At 35.6% G+C, this 13,478-nt stretch overlaps 1 protein-coding gene across 1 annotated transcript in view; it reads left to right on the forward strand.

Annotated features, from left to right (window-relative positions):
• The window catches only part of CDHR2 (cadherin related family member 2), a 262,582-nt gene that overhangs the window by 222,672 nt on the left and 26,432 nt on the right, over positions 1–13,478 (forward strand). Inside the window, exon 9 of the mRNA XM_044069914.1 lies at positions 608–1,225. Coding sequence (XP_043925849.1) covers positions 608–1,225 — 618 coding nt within the window. The remainder of the gene's footprint in view (positions 1–607; positions 1,226–13,478) is intronic.

Below are 13,478 nucleotides of genomic sequence, written 5' to 3' on the forward strand. Positions count from 1 at the left end.
ATGGGAGGAACACAACAACACAGCCTGAAAAGACCTGCAGATGGACTTAATTAACACAAAAGGACAAGAAGACAGATTGGTGATAACCAGTGTATCACTGAAGATAAAATACAGGTATGGCAGGAAAAAGTAATGTCCTGAAGCAGAAAGTGCTATGTAAAAGTGATTACTGAAAGATGTAAAGAATGCATCCTGCCAGTTCAAGTACTACATGTGTAGAATAAACATCAGTCCCACGTATATGTGTGCAACATCATGTACTACATACCTCATTGAGTTCACTGGTCATCTTCAAGCGTACCTTCACTAAAGCAGGAATCTGGTACGCTATGTACTTTGCTTTCAGAGTCATTTTACTGAATCATTAATGATTATGTTTTGACTGCATAAAGTGTAATGCAATACTATCAGCTGTCAAATGTCTTGATGAGATTTAAGCAGTTTATTTAATTATATGTTTGGTTTGGATCATGACTGAACATGTCCATGAATTTGTTCCCCTACATGGTTAATAAATACGTAAACAAATAAAAATTGTTAGTTGTTTTGTATATTATATGCATGCAAATCCTTTGAAAGTAAAATTCTAATTTCTTTCTTTCTGCAGGCATTTATGTTAATAATGTAACGGCAAAAGATCGTGATCAAACTGTTGCCAACAGCCGCCTAACATTTCAGATAACAAATGGTGGAATGGGTAGTTTTACCATAAGATCCGCCACAGATAATGAACGTGAAGGGTACCATGGGATGATATCTGTAGACAGAGAAATTGAACTGAATTATGAAACAACCAAGAGCTATACTCTCACTGTGGAAGCACTGGATATTGACTCTCAAAGTGCAATGGCCACTGTCCACATTGAGGTTATAGATGTGAATGATGAACGACCTTCACTAATTCCAGCCTCACCAAATGGTGCATCTGCCTTTGAAAACATGACCAGTCTTGGGGTCATAACAAATGTGTTGGGAACAGACCCAGACACAAACCATTCCCTCATTTATCAAGCACTGGATGTACAATGCCGTAAGAATGGATACAGCATTAAAGATTTGTGTCACGGCTGGTTTTGGCTACATGAGAACGGGTCTGTGTTTATAAATGAGAGTGAGTCGGTTGTGGATTTTGAGCAATGTGATGAAGTTTGGATAACTGTACAAGTTATAGATGTCTATACTGAGAAATACACTGATAATGGCAAAAACAACTATAGTGATCCAGGTAAGAACATAGTTTTAAAAAAAAATTCTCTATTGTACCAGTAGTGATATTTAGCTGTTGTGTTCACTGCATTTTAGACACTATCCATTCACTTATTATTAGTATGTATCAGATGTCAGCAAATGTAATGTCAACCTAAACAAAGTCACTTAAACTGAATTTTGAGTAATGTTTTTTTTTTCTTGGTGTTAAGGTATCCCCATCCCCAGTGCACTGAGTTATACCCCTGAAAACTGCTGTTACTGTAACCACTTCTGCAATCTCTGTAGTATGGGAGTAAGGAGATGTGAAGAAATGCCCCCTGCAGTGGTTCATGCAGAGGAACTTACATTTTCAACGAACTGGAAGCACTGCAGATTTGCACAAATAGCTACTCAAGTATCAGCATGCTTAAAGAAGACAAATGCTTCATTACACTTACAGGATTCTAATGGATGCATGCATTTCTAAAAGTATATATTTCTTAGGCTGAAAGGTATAACACAGCTTCTAACCTGCTTCTATCCCACGTAGAACATTTATAGGGTCACTATCAGTCTACAGACCATTGCAATCATAATGTAAATTATGAGGCAATTATATCTTCTTTTGGCTTTTCCTGGTTAGGGGTTGCCACAGTGGATCATCTGTCTGCTCATGATTGGCAGTGGAGTTTTACAGTGTCGAGTTGCCAGCCCGGTGCCCAACCTTCCACAGAAAGCACACACACTCACACCTAGGGCCAATTTCGAGTGTCCAATCCACCTACTGCATGTCTTTTGGAGGAAAGCAGACCACACAGAGGAAACCCATGTGACCACAGAGAAGACATGCAGACTCTGCACAGAAGGCACCCCAGCCAAAAGTCAAACCGGTGAACCTCTTGCTGTGAGGCAGCAATGCTAACCGCTGCACCACCGCAGCCGACCTATGAGGCAAGTTATATAAACCTATAAAATTAGATGCACAGCATCAAACTCTCCCCATCTTATCTCATGATGCTTACTTGAGGATGACCATCAAATTATCTGTTGAAAAGCTTTACATTCTGCAGGTACATGTAGTTACAAAATGATATGTGAGGAATGTGCCAACATTTGCAGCTGGATCATGTAAGACAATGCCCAAGATACATAAGTCAGCTTTGTTGCACTGCACGATTCTGCTATCCTGGCAAGTTTCTAAGAAGCACAACATATAGAAAGGTCAATCATTTTATAATGTTCTTTATGTGAATGATAGTATTATAAGAAGTAACAGAACTGTATCAGCAAGAACATCACAACACATTATTCAGCAATTAATAACTGGTACTGTACCCTCTTAAAAAACTGTGGAACATTTAGAACTCACAGAAGCACATTTCAAGGCAGTATGGATATACTTTAGAAATGGGCTATATCACTTCATCGAGCAAACTATTTATCGAATCCCTATTCATCAAACTCACTTTAGAACAAGCTCACTTCAATGAATGATCATTTCGGTGAATTTTCCCACAGGAAAAGAAACTAGTGGGCCAGCTAGCAACCTTATGAAACATTACAAAATTTAAAACTCAGCAAAGTCAGGGCTTTTGCCCCCACACCCCCTAACTAAATATACCAACTCCAAGTTTGTACTACAGTGGGAAAAAGGGCACATTCCCGATGATGGTCAACTACTTCCTTTCCCTGTGAGAAAATTTGCTGAAACAATAATTTGTTGAAATGACATTTCACTAAAGCGAGTTTGATGAATAGGGATTTGATAAATTGACTGATGAAGTTATATTCCCTTTAGAAAAGACCTTATATGTGTATGCATAATTTTAGAATGACTGACCATTATGAAGGATCAGAATGAAGACTGTTGTCTACCAGAGTTTCATTTTTGGATCTTATTGTGAACTAAATCATATTCATTAAACATACCTCTTTTTTAGGGATTACATATTAACACAAAGTGGCTGTGTCACATACTGTGTATGGAAAATGGCAAAAATCGAAAGTATTGCTTTCCCTTAACTACTAGGGTATATGACTGTAAAAACTTTGAATCAGTTATTTGTAGAAGACTTTCAAGTTGCTCTGTACTTGCAGAAGAAGATCAAACGTCTATCAAATCTGCCTATTTTTGCAGCTATCACCCCATAACTACATCCGTTTTGTCTATGTATTCCACTTGTTTCATGACTTCCTAAATGAGTAATTTTGTACTGTGCCATATTTATTTTATTTATTTTTTATTAATCCATCCCTCTGTTGTTAATTGTGTAACTGGATTATCAAAGTAATTTTCACCATAAACCTAGGGTTACACTGGAACAAATATTACAAAATTTTACAACAATACATTGGAGTGGGGGGTGACTCATGGGACTGGATGCTCAGCTGCAGCCCACCCCCAGTAAAGAAAAGTGAAAAAGAAGCACTGTTAAAATCAGAAAGTCACCTATTATTTGACTTTCTACCATTGATTTAGTTCCTCGTTCTTATAAGTCTGAAAATGTGCATGCTTGGAGTTCTGTGTGCATCTGCTAAAATGTAGTTAATGACTTTTGGGGTAGCTATTAATACCCTATTGTTATTTTTAAGTACATATAACTTAAGTTCCCTGCACCTAGCTATACATTCCTTAGCTAATAGGCCTAGATAGCTATTTTCCCTGCTCAGTGAAACAGCTTCTATTCCCTTTTAACCACAACAGGTATATGATTGATCTTATCTCCCTCTGAAGCTCATTAATTTCGCTTACCGGAGTTGTATCTCTAAATCTTCCTTCCTTTAAAGTGTTTTCCTTACTGAAAATATCTCATCTTAACTTTTCCTCCATAAGTTTTGTTTACCATTTTTGGTCTTACTGGAAAGTTTGAGTGGCAGTTCTTGAAAAATCCTCATCTGTCTTTCATGCTTAGCTCCACCTGACCTATAAATTTCTAAAATTATTTTATCCATTATTTGCACCATTCTATTAAAGAACAATTTTCAAAACTAATGGGTTGATTTTCCATTGCCTAAACGTGTTGACTTGAGTCTAAACATTGAGTGTTAATACTACCCTGTGACCTGAAGTGTGTCCTGGTGCAATCTTAACATATTTAACCTTCCTTGATGTACTTAAACCTGACACCCACAGATCAAGCCCATCCGACACACCTCCAGAGGATCAATAGCAAGGAAAATCCATTTCAAGAGGGTGATATTATTTGCATATGTCTATCAAACCTATCACTAAAAGCATATTATGCAATTTCATAGTCATCCTTGGTAGTCTATTCCCACCCACTGATATTCTATCATATCCAGGGTCTAAGATCCCACTGATGATAAGAATCTCTGTTCCCTCTTTCAATAGTTCAGTTCGTTTGATGAATTCCTTCACTATCCCTGAGTCATCTTTATTAGACTCATAAAAGTTACCAGAATCTTAACAAATGAGGAAGCAAGAGCAAGAATTAACCACCTAACGTAGACGTCTTGATCTTTTTTTTTCTGCAACTGCAACCCTAGAACTGTATGCATTAAGGTTGCTACCCCCATTAAATGATGAGGCACAACTTAAATATGTAACCATGGCCTTTTTTTTTTTATACAACTAGCCATTATTGACCACTTGATTTTTATTTCCTGCTATAATACAACTTGGAGGAAAACTTAATGAATGTATTCTACACCACCACAACATTTATTGCAGTGGTGCTCCCCTAATCATTTCAGCTCAGGCATCTAATGCAGTCAGCTTCTATTCTCATCGTATCTGGACTTCCATCTTTCAGTCTATTGAGACCCTTCCTATGAAATTGAGTTTTCTCCCTGTCAGTCATCGCAAGCTGACCTCAGGTCACTATCCTATTGCTGATGTGAGCAGAAAACCAATGATGAATAACTTCCTGAACAAGGCTAAGCCTGTCCTCCATGTGATCAATGTATAATCTATACTCTTCCCTCAACATGCAAAACATTTTAAACTGTATGTGGCTGAAATCAGCATTGTGGCATTTTACCTATAAAAATAATCATGCACCTCAACAATATGAAAGATTAAAATAATCATGCATCAGTCCATATTTGCTCTCAAGTCCATTAAGATAATATAAACCAACAGATTAAAATAATGTTCATCTGGCCATAAAATATTAATGATAAGGGAAAAAAGAAGCACCCTAGTAGCTGTTGGAGTTTGCAGCACAGAAGCACGTCTCAAAGGCCCTTCAGGCATGACCCAGCATATCAAGTCAGTCCTTTGACTCACAAGGTGTATCACTTGACATTTTCTGAACAAGTTGTGATCCCACTGTTTCATGTCATTGCAAGAGCACCACCCAGGACAGATCCATGTCTGCGATGTCCTCTTTGTTAAAACCCAGTGAAGAGAAGGTGCTATCATCAGTCTCCTTTGCAGCAGTAGTCTCTGCCAAAGCAGCTAATGGCATAACTCTCTTCTCTCTTGAAGTGTGTGGGGGAGGTGGGGGTGGCAGCTGTGCCTTTACACTGCTTTTCCCCCTCTTCATTCTCTTACTTACTTTGTTGATGACTGACATCCTTACCCTTTTTGAATACTGTGGTCTTATAAGGTGAATCTCATTTCAGCCTGTCTTTTTTTCTTTTATCCCAAGCTATTAAGCATTGTACGTTTGGTAGCCTCTGTATATGACAATCCAGCTGTGGAACCATACCTTTCAATTAATTGATCAGCGTCTTCTAGTGCGTTAGGGACCATCTAACATTTCCCCATTATAATTACAATTACTGCAGGAAAACAGAACTGTAGAAAGTACTCCAAGTCCCTGCCTTGTCTTAAATTAATAACCATATTTTACTTCTATTGTATAGGTATGCACTATAGTCAAGGGTGATCTTTACTGGCTGCCAAGACATTGTCAACGTAATTCCCAAGTTTGTAACTCTGTAGAATATGAAGTATATCTTCTCTGTCCAGAAAATTCAAACACTAAAATATTAAATGTCAGGGATGCCTTTGTGATGGACTGTGTTGATTAATTCTATGTGCCCTCTCAATGACAGGGGGATTATTACAGTTTAAAATGTTGCACATCTCCTTTTAGATAATTACATTTGCATCTACTACTTCTATATTTTCCAGCACAACAATTACCCAGATTTTATTTCTATGCACCTATTTCTCCACATCCTCTATTTTCTGTTGCTTTAGCTGGTTACTAATGTAATGGTCTTGTATATCCCTGGTTTGCCCCACAGTGATAGCATGCTGCTCAGCTACGTCCCCTTGCTGCTGCTATTTCAAAGTAGATTGTATTGCCTGCAACTATGAACCATGCTTAGATGTTACCTTTTTGCTTCTCTGTACATCCCCTGTTGTACTTTTCATGATAATAGCCAGGGCTTCTGTCAAGATAGAGAGAGATAGCTCTTAATTCCTCTGTGTCTGAAGTTTGCCACAATATCTAAAATCCCATACATCATGATACAGAAGGCTTTGCTATAAAAATACAAATTTTGGTGGCCTTTTCTTAGAAAGTATGCATGTTTTCCATTGTGGGTGACTGTATCCCACTGTGGAGACTAGGGAAGAATTAATTTTAAAATGAATCTCCCACAGGGACAGCAGTAACTATCAGAGCTGTTTCTCCATTTACATTCATGTACTTGCCCTATAGTTCTGTTTATTTTAAAACTTTAAACTTTAGTTTAAAGTTTATAGTTTGCATAACATTCAGTATCAACATCCACTTTATTGCAAAAACACTCTTTGCATCACAATTAGAAGAGTTACTTAATCTCTATTTCATCAATCATTCACCAAAGTGCCAGTGGTAGCCTTGGGCTAGGTGCTGTCCCATTTGAAATTTTGAGATTGCAAGGTGATTTTTTAATAAATACTTAGAATACATATCAAATTCCATAGATTATTGAGACACCAACCTGTTCATTGTTTGCAAAGTTATGTCAAAATAAAATCCAAATGTAAGCACTATCTACATTATGGAACAAGTATGACTCTAAAAGCATTTTAAGGAAGGAGATGCATTTTTTGACTGAAAGCTAGGGTAGCTATGTCAAACATAAATGATTTTGAAAGGGTCTGGAAAGAGGTGACATTAGGTTTGATTGAAGAACAGTCCTGGAGTAAATATTAATAGTCAGATGTCACAGATATTTGAAGCTATACTATTGAATGATGATTTTTCTAGTAGTGACTGATAGGCATGAAGAGAGAAGTAAAACAATTCAAGGCCAAAAGTATGCCAACTGAATAACAAGTTGAGGCATACCCACTGATCATATCTAGGTAATGGTGACCTCAAGGATGTAAATTGAAGGGAAGGAATAGGTTATCACCACCTAACTAAAGAAAAAATTGTGTCTTAAGGAGGCCTTGTGTCTTACGTAATTGCAACTATTTTTCAGCACAATTGGGTGGCACTAAACTTCCTGATTTAACTCTTTCTAGGATGATCCCAGAAATTCCCTAAGTGGTGTCACAAGGTGTTAATGAATGAGAATTTGCATCTGAATAATTATAAATATGTTTGTATGCAACAGCATCTGTAAATGTAACATCACACAATTGTGTGGTAATCAGTGTTTTTGTTGTTTAAGATCTAAATTATTAAGACTGCAATGCACATGTACTTTTGTCATTTTTTAAGGATGGTAAGATGTAAGCAAATAAGAGCTTTAAAAAACTCCCTTTACATAAATGTGGCAATGTATTCAGATCATCTTCAGTAGTCAGCATTTAAATCATTTTGATTAGAACTAAAATCTTAGATGTCTATTAAACCCAAATGTCCATGTAAAATTCTTTGAAATTTTTACAAAGGATTGTTACAGTGTGGTAAACACTGAGATGGAATATGTTTAATGCTTTACAGGTATTTGTCAGTGTCAGTTTTTTTTTTTTAATCTGGCTAACTTTTTAATAGAGGTGGGTGTATAACTTGTTTACAGGAAGAGGCATGCAGTACATGTCCAAAAGTTATCTATGCTGAGTTTCCATTACTTAAGAAGTGAATATAATATTTTTTTCAGACAATAAGGAATTTATCACTGAAGTGATGCCAATGCATTTTGAATATATGAATTGCAGTCTTATCTGAATATTATGCCTGAATTTCCAACTACATTTTCTTATTTTATACTATGAATCTGCAAGGACAACTTGAGATATTATCATTTATTCACATACATGCACTAGCATATCAGAGCAGCAATCTGTCATGTTCCATTATATTTAGTTTCAGTTAAAGGTAGGCATCTGACTTATTTTCAGGATGGGGAATGTAACACAGTTCAAGATTATATTTGCTTTGAGTTACAATTACAGAAAAAGTAAAATCCATACATGTCTCTATATAAAGGGAGCTTTTATATCCTTGGAAAAAAATGTCATGACCTAAATTCCTTCTATGCACAGTGGCATTGTGATATCACATTTAACAATGAGGTGAGCTGAAATCCTTAAAAAATGTCAGTCTTATGTATATGTTGTATCTTTGGACCATAGTGTAATACCATGAAAATGTTACATCCATGTGGGGTTTGTTATCAATGTGGACATGAAATCACCATAAGGTCATGACAATAAATAAATAAATAAATAGTAAGTCTACTGAACAATAGAAACAAACATCCCTTTTCAGTTGTGACCTTTGAGTACTGTCTGGTTAAGTGATTTATTCAGAATTACATAGTAGGCAAATGAATGAGTAAGGAATAAAACCTTGTATAGTTTTCTTACAGGAAGCAGTTCATTAAAGGTTTAGAGTTTTAAACCTATGTGCTAATTGCCACTGTTGAAAATCTACTATAGCTGAGTTGTGAATTTGCAGTAGCATGCAAGCATGAGTCCCTACCATTGTGATCAGCTCTGATTTTGTACCATCTGTTGCAGTGATTTAGGCCTAAGACACATGTAGAAAGATTTTATCTAGCATCCTGAAGATTATCCTTTCCTGATAGTTCTCACCACTGGCACTGGGTTAGGAGGAATGACAGTATAAAGGTTTTTCTCAACCTGGGTGTAGGTTGGTAAAAAAAAATTAACAGTTAGGGAAAGAAAGTAAGTCTGACCAGGCATATAGAAAGTAAAAATATATTTACTGAGTTCCTGTTATATTAAAAGTAAAAATCCTATATGTACCTTCAGAATAGAGATGTATTTTAGCATTGGATTAATAGTTAAATTTAATACAGAACAATAATGCAGAAATAATAAACCAGCAAAAAAAAAAACTAGGAAAGAAAGGAAATCAGTATTATACTTTAAGTCAGCAAAATCTCAAGAAGTCCTGAAATATAATCCGATTATTACAATGTTGTTTGTTTATTGCTAAAAGGACACTGTGTAGGATGAAAGAAAAAAACAAGTGTATCATTGGCAAAAGCCATTCAGTCAATCAGGTTTTCGGTGTAATCATTAATGCCTGTTTACAATAAAGCTAATGCATACAATGGCTGAATACTATACAGCTACTATGTTAACATTAGTTAATAAACAAGCAGTAAGTAAAAGATGACATAGGTTCATAGGTTCATAGGTTGTTACTAGGCTGTTGGCCCTAGGGCCTATGCAAGCCTAACCATAACAATTCCCTGGATATTTCTTCCCACAATATTTACTTCTCTGGGCCCCTGTCTAGCAGGGTGACTGACATGATCCCTGGGGTGAATTTCCTATCTCCCATCCAATCATCAAGGTTCCTTTTGAAGTGGGCCAATGAGGCACTCTGCTTGACATGTATGGGCAGTCTATTCCAGAGGATGGGGAGTCTCTGGCTCAGGAACCTAACCCTCCCTGGAGCGTGTGGCTCTGAGGGATTGGGATTTCCAACAGCTCAGGGTAAACAACTATTGTCTGGGCATGGCTTAGTACATGTTGTTGCCTGGTCATGAGCTTGACCATCTGGAAGTATGGTAGCCTTGAAGTCTTTTTGTCTGCTGTATATGCTAAGTATGTACATGTATAACTCTATCCCTTAAGGACACATGTTGCGGTTTCCATTATCTACATATAATATTCTTTGCCTACCATAAACATATTGTTTGTCACTACAAATTCTGCTGACAACATTATCATTTCTGTAAAGGATTCTGGATAGGGTGAAAATGTACATAATACACATCTCAATCCCTCGGCCCCCTCATCGTGAATACAATTCACATCATTTACACAGCTGACAATCTAGACAAATGAATGATTCATCATTTGCACATGGAGAAATTGTCACTTTGGATTGGACAGCATGGTGACAGCAGTATGAAGTGGCATGCAGCAGCCATGGTGACAGCAGTATGATATGGCATGTGACAGCCATGGTGACAGCAGAATGATGTGGCATGCAGCAGCTGTTAAATAAAGTATACATCACTGTACACAGCTTTGCAAGGACTTATCCCTAAAATGAAATGAGCAATGTCCTGGAGTACATGAGGAAATGGGGGGGGGGGTGGGATTGAGTGATCCAATACTGAAAGATTTATATTGAGGATGGTCAGATGCTCACAGTGGTGATATGTCGGGAGGATATATGTGTATCAATCTGCTGTTTTTTTCTGAAAAATCTTTTTGTTAAATTTTAAAACAGAATAAAAACAAGATATAACATTTAACAAAGCATTAAAAAAACTATATGCAAGATCCATAACAAAATTTAAAATAAACAAAACTATTACTACTTTTTCCAATAAATCTCTGAGTTTTTGCCACACTAAATAATGATATGTGACATTTGTTTTCCTATAGACAGTTTGCAATTCTTGGCTACATACAGTCCTTGCTAAACAAATTCTGTTTAACAGAGGATATTTTTACTTTTCCAATTCATAGTAATGATTTTTCTGGCAATAGCCAAAATTGACCAAATTGACCAAAGGAGATGCACTTGTGTTTTTAGTATGGAATCTGGAATTGGGGCATTACATATTACCAGAAAATTAGTAACAGTACAGTTGTCCGACCACAATGTTTTAACAAAGTTTCTTATCTCTTCCAAATATGGAATGATTATTTTACATTCTATAATCATATGATGCCAATTTGTGTCTAGAATCTCATTACATCTACAACATTTTTTTTCTCTGTTTTATAAATTAAAGCAATCTTATGAGGAGTTAAAAAATTCTATGCATGTACTTCCAGGTAAATATTCTCCAGTAAAGTGATAAAGTAGTATTTCCTACAGATTTTAAAGATATTTTTATTAACATCCCAAAAAACATCTGCATTAATTTTTGTTGAATAATTCCAATACAACAAATCAAAGACTGTAAGTTCAGTTCTTAAAATCCTATAATTTTTTGTTAAAAAGGACTTATTTTTAGTTACATTGCTATTTACATTAAAGACAAATTCCAAAATTTTTGAGAAGGGTTTTGTATTCATATTTAACTGTATTTTTTTATTTATTATTAATAAATTCCTTAAAAATTTGTATGCCTAACCAAATATTCTTCCCAATATTATATCTAGCCAATAGGTAATCAGCTGAGTGTATTTTAGTGCCATCTAAAAATTGATACCAACATTTTAAATCATTTACTTTGAGATCAAGAGTTTTATTTTAGATTCCCAACAACCATTAATATAGGTAATAGAAAAAAATTAGAATTAACAGCTCTATAACAAAATAATTCATTTCCATAAATCTCCTAAATATTGTCACAATATAGTTAACAAAAGTAATAGAAATAGAGTTGTTTCTAGTGTTCAGGCAAAAATCTTTCAGGGTTCAATATAGTCTATTGAGACCAGATTATAAATTAACATTTATTTCAAGTTTATTATTTGAAACTATCATTGTTTTATGTAGAAGTTTCTAATTTAATGTATAAGAAGAATTTAGCCAATGACTTACCATATTTATAATGGCAGACTTTGCATATAATTCAATAATCAGAAAGAAACAATGCCACTATCTTCCCAGCTCTTTGTATGCCAGTCAAAAGGTATTTTGGTGTTTGGGTATGCCTCCAACAACTTAAGTAAAATAGAATTTAAATATTTAAAAGTCTTTTTTTGGACAGAAGTAACCAGGCATATCACCACTGTGAGCATCTGTATGTAGAATAACATTTTTGGTAAGATTATCATTTTAATCAATGTAAGTCTATCGGCCATTGTAGAAAAACAGTTTCTTCCACTATTAATTTTAGTAGTGTATCAATTATGTATTTATAATTTACCAAATGCAAATCTTTCCAACTAGATGTTATAGTAATTCTAAATATTTAAGTTCCATATTCTCCCAGTTAAATTCCCTATAATTTTTAAAAAATTATTTATTTTTATTAATAAGTAATGTTTCTGTTTTATTATGATTAAAACTTAAACATGAAATCATCTCAAAACGTTTTATTGAATTAACTATCCTCTATGGGAAACCCTCTTTATCTTTGCATTAGTTCTAATATTTATTTATTACATTTGTTAAGTGTAAAAAGTCTGACTGGACTAGGATCCCGTTTTCGGTGCAGACCCAGGGAGAAAAGCTCCAGGCAAAAAGCAGTACAAAATACAAAAACTTGTCAGTACAGTATTTACATATAAGATAGTTTTACACGAAACATTTAAAAAAACACATAGAATTCTGTTACAAGCTTAAATATAGATCACAAAAATCATGGTACAAAGGCAAAATAGCAACTTGCTCAAATAAAAGTTACATGTGGTGTACAGTTAGAAACAGTCTAGAAATTTTGCAAAGTCAACAAATAATCACTGTATTTACAAAGGATCCAAATGTCCTTTGGACAGGTGGAGCTATAGGAACCTTGAAAAGAATAGTAGACATCTGAAAGAGGTAGTGGTAATGGAATGCAGATTATAGAAGAGCCTAGATAGGGTGAGACAGGTTAAAAGGAGTTTAGCCAGGAGTATGACAGGAGCAGAGTCAGTGATTAGCTAGGTGGTTATGAAGTAGTTGCTTAAACTCATGAGGGTGTGGGTTTTAGTGATGGTTTGGAGGAGGGTGTTCCAGAGCTTGGTGATTTTATTGGAGTAGAGACAATCGCCATAATAGCTGTGGGAGTAGGTGACCTTCAGCATAGGTTTATCAGAGGATATAAGGGACTTGGGATTGTGACTAGGCTGTACAAGATTAGAGAAAGCAGGACAGTTTGAGGGTTGGTAGATCAACCTTTGGGTCATAGAAAGTTGGTTGAGAGCTATAAGGGTTGGGAGTTCTTGCCAGTTTAGTTGGGAGAGCACAGTACAGTGGTGAGACCTGTGTAGGGCATTTGTAGCAAATTTGGCAATTTCTGTTGTAGCAAGATTTTAGATTATTTAGGTTAGTCTTGCGGAGGTTAGTGAG

The sequence above is a fragment of the Protopterus annectens genome, chromosome 4.part0, assembly GCF_019279795.1.
Source record: "Protopterus annectens isolate FY-2018-M chromosome 4.part0, PAN1.0, whole genome shotgun sequence".
In the NCBI taxonomy this organism is placed as follows: Eukaryota; Metazoa; Chordata; order Ceratodontiformes; family Protopteridae; genus Protopterus; species Protopterus annectens.